At 32.9% G+C, this 17,428-nt stretch overlaps 1 protein-coding gene, 1 long non-coding RNA gene and 1 other non-coding gene across 4 annotated transcripts; 1 reads left to right on the top strand and 2 right to left on the bottom strand.

Annotated features, from left to right (window-relative positions):
* Positions 1–1,364: 1,364 nt before the first annotated feature.
* On the top strand, positions 1,365–2,004 carry LOC135143512 (uncharacterized). The gene is made up of 3 exons (XR_010282815.1): positions 1,365–1,443; positions 1,497–1,610; positions 1,738–2,004. It is a non-coding gene; the product is annotated as an uncharacterized LOC135143512 (long non-coding RNA).
* Positions 2,005–3,305: 1,301 nt separating this feature from the next.
* LOC135143535 (small nucleolar RNA U3) lies at positions 3,306–3,535 on the bottom strand. The gene has a single exon (XR_010282826.1). It is a non-coding gene; the product is annotated as a small nucleolar RNA U3 (small nucleolar RNA).
* Positions 3,536–6,692: 3,157 nt separating this feature from the next.
* Positions 6,693–11,697, bottom strand: LOC135143522 (protein IWS1 homolog). Of its 2 annotated transcripts, none has more exons than XR_010282819.1 (12): positions 11,579–11,697; positions 11,388–11,523; positions 10,715–10,891; positions 10,366–10,430; positions 9,510–9,601; positions 8,928–9,067; positions 8,396–8,525; positions 7,673–7,796; positions 7,342–7,450; positions 7,149–7,193; positions 6,971–7,081; positions 6,693–6,774 (listed from the first exon to the last, which is right to left on the bottom strand). XR_010282819.1 is itself a non-coding variant. In XM_064075402.1 (12 exons), the coding sequence occupies exons 1-12, from the start codon at positions 11,604–11,606 to the stop codon at positions 6,727–6,729; spliced, it is 1,212 nt and encodes a 403-aa protein (XP_063931472.1). In that variant the 5' UTR covers positions 11,607–11,697; the 3' UTR covers positions 6,693–6,726. The 2 variants fall into 2 exon arrangements, 1 of the variants encoding a protein (XP_063931472.1); XM_064075402.1 differs by having other exon boundaries at positions 6,971–7,088.
* Positions 11,698–17,428: the final 5,731 nt, after the last annotated feature.

Here is a 17,428-nt window from a genome sequence, read left to right as displayed (position 1 = left end):
GGACGCTCACCCATAAGACCACTAACAACCTGAGTCTCACAGGGGTCTCATTTATCACCCCTACCCTTAACGCATTATGTAGGGGACGTACCACAGCCTGGCGACCCCAACGGGCGGATTGCCTTATAGCGGATGACACAGCGATTTATTCTTCGTCAAAGTAACCTGCCCTATTGCTCCAGCATCTGCAGTACTACCTAGTAACGCTTGCCAACTTGTCGTCGTTGGAAAATTACTGTCGATAGGGAAAAGAGCAAAGCCCTTTTCGTCAAAAATAAGCGCTCTACACCACTACCGCCGCTGACCCTTTAAATAAATTAATTCCTCGGTGTCCTCAGCGAAGTACTTGGGGGTCATTATTGACAATAAACTCTCGCGGCAACCGCACATAAACTTAATCGCTTCGAAGACCAAGGTGGCGGTCCTAACCCTTTACTTTGTGCTTGAAGCAAACTCATGCCACACAACAAACTACGCTTGTATTTGTTGTATTTGTTGTGCATCCGACCGATCATAACATATCTGTTTACTGCCTGGACTTACTGCTCATCGGCAATAGTCTCTTCGCAACAAGTAAGACAAAATAAGCTGCTACGCCTTACGGCGGGTGCGTCGTGGTTTGTTTGCAGCGACCCCTTACATCAAGACCTTTAGATTGAACCTCTGGGTAACGTTTTTCGACGCAATGCTATCGCCATCTACGATCGGCTTACTCAGCACATCAATTAATTACTGACAGATGAGGCCAACTACGAAATCTGGACCTGCGCTCTCTACCGCCGACCCCGCGATAGATTCTAAATATATATAATATGGGTTAGAGGTAAATTGTTTTAATACAAATATGTAGGAGATTGCTTTAACACAAGCTTAAAGCTAATGTGTACGCTATTACCCTGTTGAGAGCTCGTAAATTCGTTGTTTTATTTTACGACCCGATTGAGCACATAGGAATTATCATTAATAATAATTATAACAATAAAAGTAAAAAAAGACAGTTCGTAAAGCTTCGTAGCTTTTAGTAACCATTATATAATTTTCAATTATATAAAAAGTGAGTTTTTAAAAGAAATGGCACAAATACACTTTAATACTTGGAAAGAGCAAGTTAAAAATTATATAAACTTTAAGACTCTGGCTTAAAAACTACGTCTTAAACTTTATAAAGTAAATTTATGTATATATACATTGGTTTTATTTACTAAACCAGACTCAAAAAATTTCCAGTAGTAGTCCATGCGATACGCTAGAAACAATTTGTTCTTAATCACGTGATTACTTGAACTAAAATTTTTATAATTCTGCTCTAGTAAAGTAATTTGGATGTAGCTAAGTGCTAGGTCTAGGTTTTTAGCCAGCCCAATGCGCCTAGAAAAATGCTACTTTTGCTCCTCTACAATATATCCTGGTAGGGGTTCAACATTTATAAGAAATGACTGCAAAGTAAAATTTTTAATTTCAATAATTTTACTAAAGGTTGTTATTATTTATTTTAGGTTTTTAGATTTTGCCGAAGTAAATGTGTCAAAAATTTTAGAATGAAACGCAATCCTCGTAAAGTTCGTTGGACTAAAGCTTACAGGAAATCTGCCGGAAAAGAAATGATAATTGTAACTTATTTAATGTTAACTCTAATTTACTCTTAAAAATTGTTTTCTTATTTTTTTTGTTCAACAACGACTATTTCTTTTCTTTTCCTGGGATAATTTTTAAACAGTAACGCTTATTCTTTTAAAGGATAAAACCTATGAATTTGAGAAACGTAGAAATGTCCCCGTTCGTTATGATAGAAATTTATGGGCCAATACCATCTTGGCAATGAAAAGAATTGAAGCTCTTCGAACCAAGCGTCAAAATCATTATATAGAAGCCCGTGTTAATAAATCTTTAGAAAGTCTTCAGGAGCAGAATGTTAATGAAATTAAGAAACATATCAACTTAGTTGTTACCCCCGAAGAGAGAAATACTGCTAAAATTCAAAAAATCTCACAATATATCGAAAACTTTAAGAAAAAGGCTAAAACTGAGAGTTCGTAGTAATTACTTAAACATCCATATATATGCTTAGGTATGATTTAAATAAGTAACTATGTAATTTAATTGTATATTAAAAAATTCAGAAAATAAATTTTTGGTAAATTTTTGCATTCTTACCAATCTCACCATTCACATAAGAGTTATTATTTTAATTAAAGGATACCATAAAGTAAACGTAACTTTTGAGCATGAAAATCCTTTAAAGTGTATGCGAAACAAAATTGTAAATAACTAATTACTCTGGCCGTTGAGAGAGAAGGAGCTATATATATATATCCAGTGTCTTTATTTTTATAATTGGTCTAATTTAATAAGTTTAAAGCTACCGGTTTTCAGAGTTAATTTATACACTTAGAGTTTCTATATTATAATATATTAACGTCTTTTGAGGCCATCGTTGTATTATTATAAAAAAGACAACTTACATAAACAACATAGAAGTCTCCCCCTACCTAAAAGTCAGTCCCCCCTTGCCCTTAGAAAAATATTGCGGAAACACACATTTTACGTTCTTACCAAAAACAACAAACAAGGTCCCTCTCTCCTAGATGCAAACAAGGGCCGGGGAACTTACGCGACAACCGGAGCCTTGGGTATAAAACGTAAGCATAAAACGACTGCGGCGGCGCCCTTATAAGCACCGGGTGGTGCTTTCTACGGGACTAAGCCGTGGAAAGTAAAAACTAGACGAGTGGGGACCCCTCCGATAAGCTTAGAGAACCCAAACAAACAACAACCATTCTGTTATGTGGTAAATTGAGGGGTGAGAGAGCACGCCTCCCTTTCCTCCCCCCATCACTGAAACCCTCCCCACTCAAGCACGGGAAAAATCCAGAAAGGGGTGAGAGAGCACGCCTCCCTTTCCTCCCCCCATCTACTGAAACCCTACCCACTCAAGCACGGGAAAAATCCAGAAAAATACAGTCAGGTAGAAAAAAGGCGTGTGCAGTTAGGAAAAATATACAGGCGCCAAGGGACGAGGGCGCAACAACGCCACCAAACCAAAGCGCGCCGCTTAAGGAACGGTTAAAAGCCACACAACACAACAACCACCCACGAAGTGAATGAGACTAAAAAAGAGAAAAGGCGGCGCGAGATTGCACCCGAACTTCGTGGCACGGGAGCTCCTACCAGAAAGGGACCCAAAAAGCACTCCCAAACCCGAGGACCCAGGTGTTACCCGAAGGAAGCCGACCCACCCGGCCCCCATACCGAGTTTAGTAACGACAAGAAATCGGGAGGCTAACAATACAGCTAAAACACCCCTGACCCTTCAGAACGCGCGGAGCCCCCCGCAAGCCCCAAACCCTTTAAAAAGACGGGGGCCGCGGCAGTCATCAATCGGTTCGAAGGTCACGGGGAAAACCCGCAACCTCGACCGCGCTTCCCACTTGAGGGATCCGCACCACTGCTCCTCAGCAGGGTTAAGGAGTTTGTCTCGCTTGGAGAGCAAGACGAGGACATGAACTATAGAAATGATCCTAAAGAGTATAGTCCTAAAGTTCCTCACCGCGTCGCTTCATGAGTATTTATACATAAAAATTTGTGGGGTTTAATTACTAACAATGTGGGTTATAAAATACCGGCATGGTAAAGTAATCGTTATCCAATCAAAAAAGGTTAGTGGTAACCATGTGGTTTCCTAAGGATCCAAGTTGAGTTACTAGCATGCTTTTTCTTACTAATGGGATCTCTACTTTTTGACCGCCTGCGGTTGTCTAAATAGGTGGGGAGCCTTGAATGTTGGAAAATATAAACTTTAAAGATTTTCTTAAAATGGGTATTATTTGCTGGTCTTCATGTGGCACAACGTCACCAATAGATATCTTTCCTGTAAGCTTGTGTCTGCCCCTTAATCTCCCTACTTTTTACATGAGATTCACTGTTTACTAAGTTTTTTGATAACGTATACAATACTTTGTAAACTTTCAGTAACTTTTTTATCAACTAGTTTGGAATCGGCATTGTCTGTCTTATGATTTTATAAAAAATCTTTATAATAAGGATTTTTCCTTTCACTATATAGTATGTAATGTTTAAGCTTATAAATCTTTAGCATTAGCAAATGTTTTAAACGTAATATTAAAAAGCTTTTGTTTAACTAAATTGTCTAAAAGTGTAACCGAAATTCTTTTTTAGTTTTTTTGTCTGTAGAGGAAACGAGCCAAGGTTTACATGCAACTTGACGTTTTCAGTTGTTTTAGCATATTTAAAAGTTAAATTGTTTATTTTAATAATATTTGCTTAAAACTATGGCCGCCATGGCCTAGGTGAACTATTAATTTAAACTTTTTTAAAACAAATGTATTGTATTAAGGACTCATATTTTTATAACAATGTACAGTAATATTTTAATAGTAAAGCCGTTACTTCTAAGCCTATAAGTTAAATTTGCAAATATTCATATATGAGGAAATTTAGAAACAACTTTTTTAGTAGGTTAAGTTTACCAAGTCCATTATCGTAAGCGGTCATAGTTAGAAAACTTAGTATGATATAGTACAAAGTCACAGATCTTTTCGGCCTGCTAAAAAGTTGTGGTAAGTCTAGGGCCTTGTATAGCACCTGATTTTTCGTCTTAAACTAAAAATTAAAATTAAGGTCGGAAAAAGTATAAGAAAGCTACCATATAGTGGGTTAGCATGCTAATCGTGTTTAAACCATGATTTAGGCATCAATGCGTATACCACACCAGAAAGTATCACTGAAGACACTTTTCCGAGCAACCTATACAATTCTAGGTAGAAAGTCTCGCTTAAACTAGTACATGTAAAGTGTAACAGAAATACTTCGAAAAAAATAAAATCATATAGTGATTTAATTCATTTTAACAAGAAGGGTTTTCATCATTTGTAAACAAATACATGCTTAAAGAGCCTATATTTATATTAAAAGAACTCATTCTATTGATTGACAGAGAAGTAGAGCAACAAGAAGACAGATCTGTGGTTTTATAGCTATAGGGCGTGAACAACAAAAAAGTTACGAGCTGCAGTTGAATAAAGTAAGATTCTTGGTTTAAAACTTAAAGGCTTAATTATTTTTATACGTATGTATGCTACTAATTTTAAGTTAAAGTAGCTGGTAGCGAAATAAGTATAAACGAACGCACGGCTTGATGACGAAAAAAAAAATTCGCTCAGGAAAGTGAAATCTGAAATGACTATGGAAAAAGCGAAAAAAATCTATCATTCGGTAGTGGAGTCGAACTACTTCCATATAGCACGAATTATTTTATTCACGCAAAGTGTTCAGCATATAAGTGCTTTGAGTATATTATTAGGGCAAAGTAAAAAAGCTGGATCAGTGGTTTCTGCACGAATTATACGAATATTATACCTCAACTTGGCATACTATATATTCTTTTTTGAACCGTCTTAATAAATCGCTAAGTCTCGTAGTGCACAAAATCTTGGCATGTGACGAGAAATGAGCTTCTTACGACAACCAACGACTGCCTTAATCATGGGGTTAGACCTGAGACGAACCGAAAGAATTAACGCCCAAATACTGCGTTCTGTTAAAATTGAAGCAGTCTGATTGGCTGGCTTAACAACTTATTGTGCTTGGGATTTTCGGAGTGAAAAAAATAAAAACGCGGTGTCTTGCCGTTTGAAATTGTTAAGTACGAGTTATAAAAGGAATTGTGTTTAGCTTTGAGATTGTTATACTCTAATATAACGCTAAACCCTAATCAACATTTTTGATTTATATAACCTTAACGAATAGAGCTACAAAGTGTTCTGCTTAACAGGGTCATCTTAGTTAAAGCATACAGAATTTCACTATGCAAGTTTTCAAAGATGTTGCTGGTACAAGTCTTAGTAAAGTCTCCCGGGGAACACCTTTCTCAACAGCAGGGGCCACAAATTAAAGGGAAAAAAGCGTGCGCAGGCCAATTTATATGATAACAATTTGCCCTCGTGCCTACCACAACAAAGACAGGATTATATAAAAGTTAATATCATGTTATTGCTAAAATCATTACTGACTAATTTTTTGGCTTTGTTAATATAATAAAAACGAATAGAAATTATTATGTAAATTAGATGTGGATTGCACCAGCACAATATACGTAAGAGAGAAAAGCCTGAGGCCGCCAAATTTACCTGATCTATATAGTTGTTAACCTACAGCACTAGGGGGCTTGTAAGTAATCTCCGTTCCTCAGCAGGATATAAAGGACCCTTTACGGAGCTGCTAAATTTGACACCAAATTACTTCGGAGCACTACAGAAATTAAGAAATGGAAACGAGTTGCGAGCTTCACAGGGAGAACTTTTACAGTTGAATTACCCAACCGCCGGTCGCTGTCGAGTTATTTGCATTATTCAACACTTCATAATAATAATAAGCGTGGAGAACGCAAAATACAAACAAAAAGTTAATAAAAGTGGTGTCTTTGAAGACAACTTTTTAACTACTTGAAGAAATGGGGTTGTTAGTCTCAAAAAGTTTGGTAAAGGTATGAATTTCAGCAAAAAATGCACATATAAATAGCGAAGTAGGCGAAATTCTACACTTCTTAAGCTATAATTGTACTATAAACAATTATGATTCAAAAACTTTGACCTAATATTAGTGTTTCAAAAACTAAAGCGATGCTTTATTTTAAAAGCGATTTAACCAATTTACTAAAGGTTTCATTAAATTTTCCATACAATCGTTACTTTTCATACTCTACCGAATTTATTTTTTCCGTATTGCCAAGCTGCGAAACTTTTTGGTTCGAGGATCCTAATAAAAATGCAGCAACAAAAAATAATTAAGTGTATTAATGATAAAAAATAGATAAATGACATTTGTATATAAATAAGTTATCAAGAAAAATCACTCGAAGCACTAAAAAATTAGTTTCACAAAAAGCAAGTTATCCTTTTGGAAAGCGAGAATTTAATAAAGCATTTATTTGTGATGCATACAAACAACTTACGCATTTGTATATTTTTAAAGAAGACTCGTCCACTGATTTCGGGCTGTTATAATAATCCTTCAACGAAGGTTTGGGGACCAAAGCTCTTTTGACAAATCCGGGCTCCCCAAACTTGGGCCTCATTTCGTAAACAAGCCAATAAGATAAAGGGAAAATAAATGAAAGTAAAGGCAGTCACCTCTTAACCTCTTCTTGCTTCTTTTTGTATTTATGGACTTCAGCCCTATTAAAAAGTTTATGGAAATAATAATGAAGTTAACGTTTTACTTATATGTTAAAAAAAATCAAAAACTATACAATAATATATTATCAAATGTATGTTATATTTAAAACTATAAGATACGTTAAACTACATTTTACAAATAAATTACTTTGGATGTATTGCTTGCTGCTTTTCTTGGCTTTTATAGTCGAGGCGTTCATCCGAGCTCAGTTCTTTAAAAGAACTTTTTATTTTAAACACTGGACGTAGCCATTCCTCTTTAAAAAATAATAAACACGTGGTTGTACCAAAAATTTATGTGAATTTTCTAAAGAAAGCAATTGGTTTAAAATTGAGATTTGCAAGTCCAATAAGTATTTACTGCCCCAAATTAATAGTTCTATTATCCTTACTCCCCCCCCCCCTTCCGACTACCAATCATGTGTGCCTGCAAACGACTCTACACCAATATTCGAGAGCGAAGGAGATAAAGAACTTACGAATCATTTTTTTCAAGGCCATGCGAGTTTTTTCATTCTCTTTTGGATGTTTGCTATAGAACATCACCATCTTGCCCAAACCAGACTCTTTCAGATGGTCAATAAAAGTTTCCGTCATTTCCAGCTTATAAATAAATAAAAATATATAAAAAAAATTATAAAGTGATTGATAACAACTATAAGGCCAACAATATAAATAATAAAGGTTATATATAAAGTTTTCTGCAACATGCCTAAAATTTATCAAAAATAAATATATGAACAAATAATAATGTTAGATGTAATAATTCCTGACATAAAAAAAATATTTATATCATTGAAAATAAAAAAAGTATATACAAAAAGAAAAGATGTAGATAGAAGTTTATAAAAACTATTGACTGGCATATTTATGAAAATAAAAGCTCGCAGAGAAAAATATCTTTTCTAAAAAAAAGCTAAACATTACGGTATACAGCTTATTGGCTAATGTGAACAAAGCAATATTTTTTAGCCAACTAAACCTTGGCAATTAGTCTTGCATCCAATAAGAGGTTACGAAAAATCTTTTTTAATAACGACAAACTTTTTTTGGCAAAACTCATAATGAATAAAAAAAACTAAAATAGAGAATCGCCCTGGCCGATGAGTACTGAACTTCTTAAAGATTTTGAAAATAAATTAGAAGTTTTTAGAAATTCTACCAACAAAAATAAGACAATAAAAACAAATAGAGATTGGTACGAGCGAAAGAGAATCAAATATTGCATTTCGAATGACCAATGAAGGAAGAGATTTGTCGGGCAAGGGCATGAGCCAGTTTTTTAACGAAATAAAGAATCCATTCTCTATAAGAAACTGATAACCGTCCTTCCTGTTCAGATATATTTATAGATAAAGATAATAAAAAAATAAAATGAAATATTTTAAGTTCCATTTACGATCTATAGTAATATAATTAAAATAGACAAAAAAAGAATATAAACAAATAATTTTTACTAAATTATATACTAAAGTATTCTTTAAATGATGATATCAATTTCCCATATATTTGTAGGTATGAGTTAATAGGGAAAATACATTAAAAAAAATTATTAAATTTTATAATAAGATAATAACAAACAATAATGACGTTAATAACTTTACAAACTTTTTTTTATAGAATCAAATTGAGTTACCGCAATTTAAGTTACAAACTTTTTAAAAACTTTTTTTAATTTTAGCATTAAAAAATTGCAAATAAAAATAATACAGGAAAAAAATGAACAGTAAAAACTTTTTTATCCATTTCTGAACTTCTGAAAGAAGTTTTAACTTTTCCAAAGCCGGCTGACCACTAGAATTGGCCTGTCTGTCCAGCTCTGCCGCCTCGTCCATTTGGCGGAGAAGATCACGTGCCATATCATCTAATGAGGTCTACATATTTGCACAAAGTTAAAATTATCATAATTTCAAAACATGCGCGTGTATATATAAAGTTTTTAGCCAGTGAGTAGAACGAGCATGTCCGCGAGAATTACCATTGGCCAGTTGACATTTTTTGTGCTCCTTAAAATTTCTCATTATTGAAACAGAAACGTAGCATTACTATTTATAACCATTACTATTATCTCAACTCAATTTGCGTATAAGATTATTTATTTTCTAAACACCAAAGAATAAACTTTTTAAGTAGTTACTTGGCAGTATGCTCGACACATGCGAAAAACAAGCACGTGATACTAAAGTTCTAAAGATTTCGTATAAAGTCATTAATATTTAATACTCCTTACTTAAAAAATACAATAACTTATTTAAAAAAAGCGTACTGCAAGGCTATACTATTCTTGTATATTCTATTTATAAAAAATAAAATAACGTCGTCACTGTCATAATTTTTTTTTCTTCCTTTAGACTTCCCTTTCAGTTCTGCAAGAGACTGTTCAAAAATTGTGGGTTTCTTATTATGATCTAAATATAGTAAAAAGAAGTGCTTGAGATAAAAAACTCTTGCATAATAGACGCTTAAGCGAGCCTCCCTGCGCCTCTCGCATAGAATAAAACAAGCTCACATAGCATTCATAATTACATAAAAGGATTTTCTTGTTAAAAGAAAAAATAATTCCATTTAAAAATAATATTCTTAACTACGATTTACGAAAAACATATTAACTACTAAAAAAGTTTATGCGAAGTTCCGTATTAAAGAAAAAATCTATCAAAACATACAGAATTAAGAAAAAATTGTAAAAGAATTTTAATAAATTAATAGTTATATATGATCTATTAATAACCCCAACAATAGAAAAAAATAATACGAATAAAAATATAGCCTTCAAATAATATAAAATTTATTAAAGTTAAAATTACAAAGATCAGATCGGAAATAATTAATAATATAAAAAATTATGAATTATAAATAATAAATATTTATATATTTAACAAAATTAATTAAAAAATACTAATAATAAAAAATTATATATTTTTTTTGATAAATTTAATAAATAAAAATAAAAATAATAAAGACATTTAAAAGTCAACTGAAGTAATAAAAAAAACAAACAAATTGCAAAGCTTCACATTAAACGTTATTATTATTATTATTTAAATTAATAACAAAAATATTTAGGTATATCGGTCATAAATCTATTCAAATTCCACATAAATATCCACTTTTTTATATCTTTTAACCGCAAAGAAGTAATAAAACTTAATTGCAAAATAAAAAAGTTAACTTTCAGTAGGTTCCTCTTCTCCTGAATCTTCTACAGAACGGGACTTTCGCCTTTTTTTGTGAATCCTTTTTTTTAATAAATCAAATAATAATTATAATAATAACAATAACTTATTATAAAATAATTTATAATAAGAATAAGCCGTTATTCCGAAAAAAAATTTCAACCACTCTCTTCTATTTTTTATAAAGCTTAAAAAAAAAATCCGCCTTAAACAACTTAGCAGAACTATTAATTTAGCATATAAATAATCTTGTTACAACATATAAATTTTATCTGAATTTTGAAAATGAAAATTAATAACATTTTGTTCAAAACATGTACTTTAACAAAAAAATTGAAAAAATACTTTATTAATCTCTTTCTTTCACTCTCACGAATACTTTCCTCTACTTCCGCATCGCTCACTTCATCCTGAAGCATATCATCTTGCTTTTCATCTTCGCTTTCGCTTTTCAAAACTTCCTGTTCCTTTTTACTTTCAAAGTCATCTTCAGAATCTTCACTTTCAAAAACCGAAATCAACCTAAAGTAGTGAAGAGTTAGCGATAAATTTTAGTTTATTAGTCCTTAAATATAATAACACAAATAATTTAATCTATAGAAAACTACAACACTAACGCTGAACATTAAATGCTTACGCTAAGTAGATGTAGTATACAATTAAAAAAGTCATAGAAAAATGACGTTTATGTATAATGCAATTTTTAGAGTAAAATTTAAAAAAAGATTACTTTATTTTTTATTTAAGCAAAAAAATAAAAATTACTAAATGCACGGAAGGCAAAAATATAGGTAAATAGGAAAATCTACAAGGATATAAATCTCAAATATAGTTGAAATAAGATAATAACTAGCTAAATTAAGCACATTATTATATAATATTATAAATGTAAATGATAATATATATAAACTCGTAAAAATTAATTTTTAATAAAAAGTACTTGACCTAAATAATAGTGCTATTTTTTCATAAAAACGTAATTAAACTTAAAATATTTCAAAGTTTTCTTATAAGCAACCTCTTTGAAGCTTCCTCAACTTTATCTACCTTACTCGAGTTTTCAAAATCCTTATTTTTGGATGAATCGACCTCCGAGACGGATTCTACTAAATCTATTTGGTGGGTATCAATCTCTTCGTCTATAACAGTACTACCTTGTTTTATAAGTGTTATTTTATGACTAAATATATATATATGATATATTTCCACCTCTCGAAGTTAAATTTGAGCATTCCATATTACTTTCGGATAAAGTATTTGAAACACTAGGAGCAACAGAGCTTTCAAAAAGGTCTAGGCTCTCTTGAAACAGGTCAAGTTGGTCAAGTCCACTGTGAAAAGCAGGTGAACTAAAATTTTCTGAATCCACAGAAAAAGTTTCTAAATCTTCTTTTAAAAACAATTCATTCGCTAAACAATTACATAAACAATATCAGTATAAACAAACTGTCCTTGAATCAATAAAAATAACAGTCACCATCAACTAATTCCTTAGAAGATTCCATTTATAGTTAAAAAGGAATGTATTAAAAAAGATATAAAAGAGCAAAAAACCCCGTATTTCAACTTTATAACCAAATTCAAAACGCCTTCTTTTGAAAAAATATGAAATTTGTTCACTGCTGTATTACCTAAAAGAAGCAGTACCCGGTGATTGGTGATTTTATTTTGCATGTCCCCTCTTCTTACCCCCGTTCCTCCCCAGCCAAGGTTAGCTCTCCTTTATAATGAAAATTTAATCATTAGTCTGTAGAAATGCCAATGTTTTGTTACCAAATGCTTATAACCTGTTCTTCTGTTGCAGACGATAACGAATATACTTACTTCATTAAAAAGAGTACCACTTATCAACAACGCCAAAACTACGATATTAAACATATACAGAAAACATAGGACCGATAAATTTTAAAACCAGTTTCTAATTGATAACATGGCAAAGTTTAAAACAACTTGTCAGTAAAACCAGTCAGAATGGAATCATAAAAAGATTTTTATATAATTAGTTCAATAAAAGTTAAATGCAACGTATATAAATAACGCTAATACAAGATGATTGCCATGAAACACTGCTGTTGTTAGGTAGCTGAAGAATTTTAAGAAATTTCCAAATTGTTTATTACAATATAAAACACCAAATATTAAATTTGAACATAATTTAGTATGTGAAAAATTAATGTCTGTAATATAACTTTTAATTTAACATATACAGTAAAAATTAGACATGAAAAACAATCCTATACGCAAGATTATTAGCCAAGTTTATGTGACCTCGCTAACTAATTTTTTTACCCACATAACCTGCTTACTTACTCATCATAGTAGTAGAAATAAATATAATAATGACACCTTTGTGACAAGTAAAAAATTAGCTTCGACACTAATTGTATTAATTGTATTTTTTTTTTTAGAATTCCTCAGTAACCGGTGGTAAGGGCCCAAAATGCGAGCTTATTGTTAACCACGCATTAATAAAATTAAGTCCATAAATAGCCATGGAATGCATAAATAAAATTTCTAAGTGATGCGCTAGCAGGCCTTATATATGTAAAAACAAACACAATAAAAAAAAAAGAGATTATCTCCTATTTTTGCGCTCCTTTGTCTTAAAACTGTTTGCTTCTCCTAATTAAAAAGAAACATAAGACAAAACTAGTACTAAAAACACTTGGAAATAGCATAAAACTATGATGACCCAATCACATTTCTTCGAAAGTTACTAAGGACATACTATTGAGAACACCTTTAAACCGCTTGTCGCAGCATCACAATTTCTTAAGAAAAAGTCATGCTAATCTCTTTCTTTGTGAAGCGTGGGTGTCCAATACTTGGTGAAACTCTTTATTAGAGCTAACAAAGGCTAGGTTCATTACGCAACCATCAAAAGCCGAAATGACTTGAGTATGCGCGTAAATATCCTTAACCGCTAAGCTACGACGATACTTTTGGCTTTACGTATTTAACTTGTTACTCTAGTTAATTAACGGTGCGCAACTTTCTATTTTAAAAAACAGACGTCAAAAAATTAAAAGCTTTTTAGCAACGGCTAAGAATATCGCGCCATTATGGCACATGCGCGGCTAAGCAATCATGTACTTTACCTACCCACCACCGGAGGATAAGTCTCTAATTTTAGAGTTGGAAAGCTATTGCAATCTCTAAACCCTCATAGCCAACTTGAGCGCTTTAAGGTATCATGTTCCTCCATATAAAGAAAATTTGAAAGAAGGCAACTACAATGAAATGTATTAAGCGGTATGTTACCGTCGCTCTTATTCACAAAACCCAAAGGGGCCCGACAAAACTTTTAAAAACTGAACGACTGTCTTTCACTTGCACGTCCAAACGATAAACTGCGCAAAAGTTACTGCAGAAAGGCAACGACTCTGTTGTCAGGTCTTTGAGCTTAGAGCAAGCTTCTGCGCTCTTCCTCCTTCTGTGTAACTTCACAACACAGTGTATAAATCTTATGTTTTCGCAGCTAAGCGTGCCAATTGCGACCAGACCTATACAGTAAACTAATGTACCGCCGCCTGAAAAATCACTTTTCCTAAGGCGACCCCAACGTTCTTGTAGGCCTCTTGCCTGGCACAAAAACATTTTCTAAGCAACCGCAGTAACAGCAACAGCAACCAAAACTATGGCATTTTCTTAATATATTGACAACAAATTTGGCAACGATACTAAAGATTGCTAAGGGACTCTTGTAGCTAATGGTTTTAATCACGGGCAGCCCGCCCTGTCTGGCATCTATTTTGAAATGACTGGACGTATTGCTATTAGTAAAACTCATTTTTTGTCAGTTAACGGTATAGATTGTAGTTGTTCTTCTGAATAGTTCCCTTTATATTTCCTGGTTATTAAATTTGCAGCGCACCTGCTAGTTTTGTGCTCGCCCTAAACCAACTTGCTCGGACTTCAGGGCCTTATTTACTTTGGCCTTAGATAAGATGGCCCTGACTTGTCTTGATCATAGACTTCTAGGCGTACACTTTCTAAGTTAAAAACTAATTTGAGACAAAAAATTCCTAATGTATCTGTGTCTAACTATATTACTATCTTAGCTTTTTATTGGTTTCTCATTTGTTTAGCTCTTGTTGTGCTTTAGACCTTCGGTTGACTTTAGAACAAGGTCTAATCTGATGTAGTAATATCAATGTTTTAATTAGAAAGTAAACTCACTTAGTAAAGTTAACACCCCTTGGGCTCCTCTTTAATTTTTTATTGCAAATCTTGTGAACTCGAGTCATAGACAAACCGACCCGTTAGTGCCAATCTTTATTAAGATAGTTTACTAACATATTACTTAACTAGTATACTTTTAAAGAAAGTCGGCCAACATACGAATAAATCTAACGTGCATAAGGTTTGTGCAATAACCGAACAGAAATAAGGAACCAACTTCCCTATATAATCCTGTCTGATAAACAGAAGGAGCTTAAATTATTAACAATCAGTGTTTCGTAAGGGCTACAGAAACAAAAATTAATTATCTCTCTGGTAAACTACCGTACAAAATTTCTTTCCTTTTATAGAATAAAGTAGCTTATAAAATATTCCGCAACGCATAAATCAGTTACCTACCGCCTACCAAGGTTCACCATGTCTAAGTACTTTTGACCGTCCGTACGGGTGTAGGGCTTTAATAACTTACTACATACCTCTGCTTAAGTTTTGTCAATGGCAGTTGGGGGTGTAGAACATCACCTCCTTGCTAGCTTGGGCTTTCAAGTTTGGCAGTAAAATAACAGTGATAAACTCAATTTCAAAGTCTCTGGGCTGGATCGCCTTAGGGAAACAGTTGCAACAAGGCAAGAGTTTGAACCACTACAATTCATCTCTGCTAATGAAACTCCTTTTTTTATTCTCCTGTAAGTAGTGCACCTGCATCTCTTACTGGCAGCATTCTATCTTAGTAGGTAGCAATTTTTTTTGTAGCCTAAAAAGGATCGTACGTTTTCGAGCAGGATCGGACTAGAGTTAAATTCTATGGATCTGTTACTGATTCGCTGACTGATCATGCATTTTGAGTTTCGTTGAACATGGTTCGGGGTGTGGATGCCCTTCTTGGGAATATTTTTAGATTAAGCCATGTTCTAATCATTACTGTGCTACTTCGTATCCTAAATATAAACATGTGTTTTTATATCTTGAATTGAAACAACAGAGTAAGCTCTTTTTCACCCGATTGATGCCAACATAGGCCTATAATTTGGTTACCATGCTTTAACTAAGGACTCAGGGCATGACAGGAACCGCGGAGAGTAACACATGTTATTGTTAGCAGTTGCATTGCGCTTCAGGTTCTAAAAGATATTAAATATGTTAAAATCTGTGATAGACAACAGTAATTTAAAAGGTGATTCGTTTGGGGTCCAAAAATCGACTCCCTTGCCGGGAGCATTAAGAAGTGTAAAAGTTCCTAGCTGAACCCTCATAGGCCGCCTCTATCGATATTCTGCTCCTTGATCTTAGCGCTTACACTTCCGATTAAGCACATTCTATTAACTTGGTGGGATCGGAGGCTAGGTTGTTAAAATACAACGGGTTTTGGTGAGTAATTGCGTACGGAAAGGTCATGACAGTTGTGGTAATGAGTGATGTGGAGTAATACTATTAGTACGCAGTCTATGTACATTAAGTAAGTTCTATTTTTGGATTATCCACTGTAAAAACTAGGTTAGGGTCTAGGTGGACTGGGGGATCTGAATTTAAGTTTTCCATGTCCGCTTGCTGTCAAAGTATTGCTCGTAGGTAGTATGATGAGTAATTGGTATATTGTTATAATTCTATTTCCTAATAAGTTACACATGTTTTTTAAAGTATTTTAGCATACTTAAACGTCATTTAAGAATGAGCTAGGGCCATATACTTTACTTTCTACTTTAACCGAGTTTGTCTGGTACCGAAGCAAAAGTAAGCCTGCTCTGTTAAAAAAAATTACAAATTATCATAAAATACATTTTTATCAAATCCTAATTTATAAAAAATTTAAGGTGGCGACCGGGATGTTTATTACTATTAAGTAAAAGTGATGTATCTCAAAGAGTAAGGTTATGAAACGAGAGGTTTTCTTTTTATTATAAAAATATTAGAATATTTTCGAAATTAAAATATTTTTCGATCCATTATGTCCATGTAGGTTTAGAGGAACTATTAAATGTAAAAAGCTTCAGTAAAAGTGCTAATATTAAAAAATCAAGAATATTATTTAAAGTATAAGCATTTGGAAGATAACATTATTACCTGGATGAAAATATTTGATAGCTTTTTACTCACCTTAATATTTTTTTTAAATAAGAAAAATGTTTATTAGTTGAAGAGGTAAAAAGAAAAGTTACTTTTTTTTTAAAGATTTAAAAAAACAATAGGTATTAATATTTCTACTTCTTTTTATGTCAATTGTGGAGAGGTTCTTCAGAAATTGTAAAAATTAAAAGGGCTATAAAAAATTAAGAAAATAAGTCTACGCCCCCGCAGTCATGTGCCAATACACTAGCTTGACCTCATGATAGAGAGTTTATGTTAATCTAAAAGAGGAAGCGAACTATTTTAGATCCAGATAATATGCATAGCTTAAATTTAAGAAAACTTATTTTTAAAATTAAATAATTAAAAATAATAAACCACTCTCAACCGTGTAGACAAAATTAACAGAAGACAGACTTTTAAAAATTTGAAAGTATCTTGACAACCTTTGAAAATTAAAACCAGACCAAAAATAATATATTGCCTGTCAAAAAAAAGAGAGTTTGCGGTATCTAAGAAAACTATCTACCATGAAAATTTTGCATGTTCATTCGTAATTTTGCTTCCTCTAATATACTGTCTAGGTTCCATTTTTATTGCTTTCGTAATGACTGCTACAGTTTTTTATTTTTGTGTAAAAATATTTAGTGATAACGATACCGCAGTCAGTTATATATTTTAGGGTATCTGGGTGTTCTGCTCTGCTATAATGCAAGGTTAGCTGTCAGTTAAGAACAATCCGTACGTTGAGCACAAACTGCTAAGGGTAAGGTTGTTCTTAATACCACTTAAAGAAAAGGAAAATCTATATTA

The sequence above is a fragment of the Zophobas morio genome, unplaced genomic scaffold (assembly GCF_036711695.1).
Source record: "Zophobas morio isolate AGI-343-1 ecotype UQ-CSIRO unplaced genomic scaffold, CSIRO_AGI_Zmor_V1 ptg000063l, whole genome shotgun sequence".
Lineage (NCBI taxonomy): Eukaryota > Metazoa > Arthropoda > Insecta > Coleoptera > Tenebrionidae > Zophobas > Zophobas morio.
Note: the sequence above shows the minus strand (reverse complement) of the source record. Positions and strands in the feature narration are given on the sequence as shown.

Coding starts and splice junctions, on each gene's coding strand:
- LOC135143522 (XM_064075402.1), bottom strand. CDS start 11,606: ATGGAATGCTCAAATTTAACTTCGAGAG. Junction 10,892..11,387: donor GTTGAGGAAGCTTCAAAGAG/GTTGCTTATAAG, acceptor TCACTACTTTAG/GTTGATTTCGGTTTTTGAAA. Junction 9,602..10,365: donor AGAAGAGGAACCTACTGAAA/GTTAACTTTTTT, acceptor TACTATATTTAG/ATCATAATAAGAAACCCACA.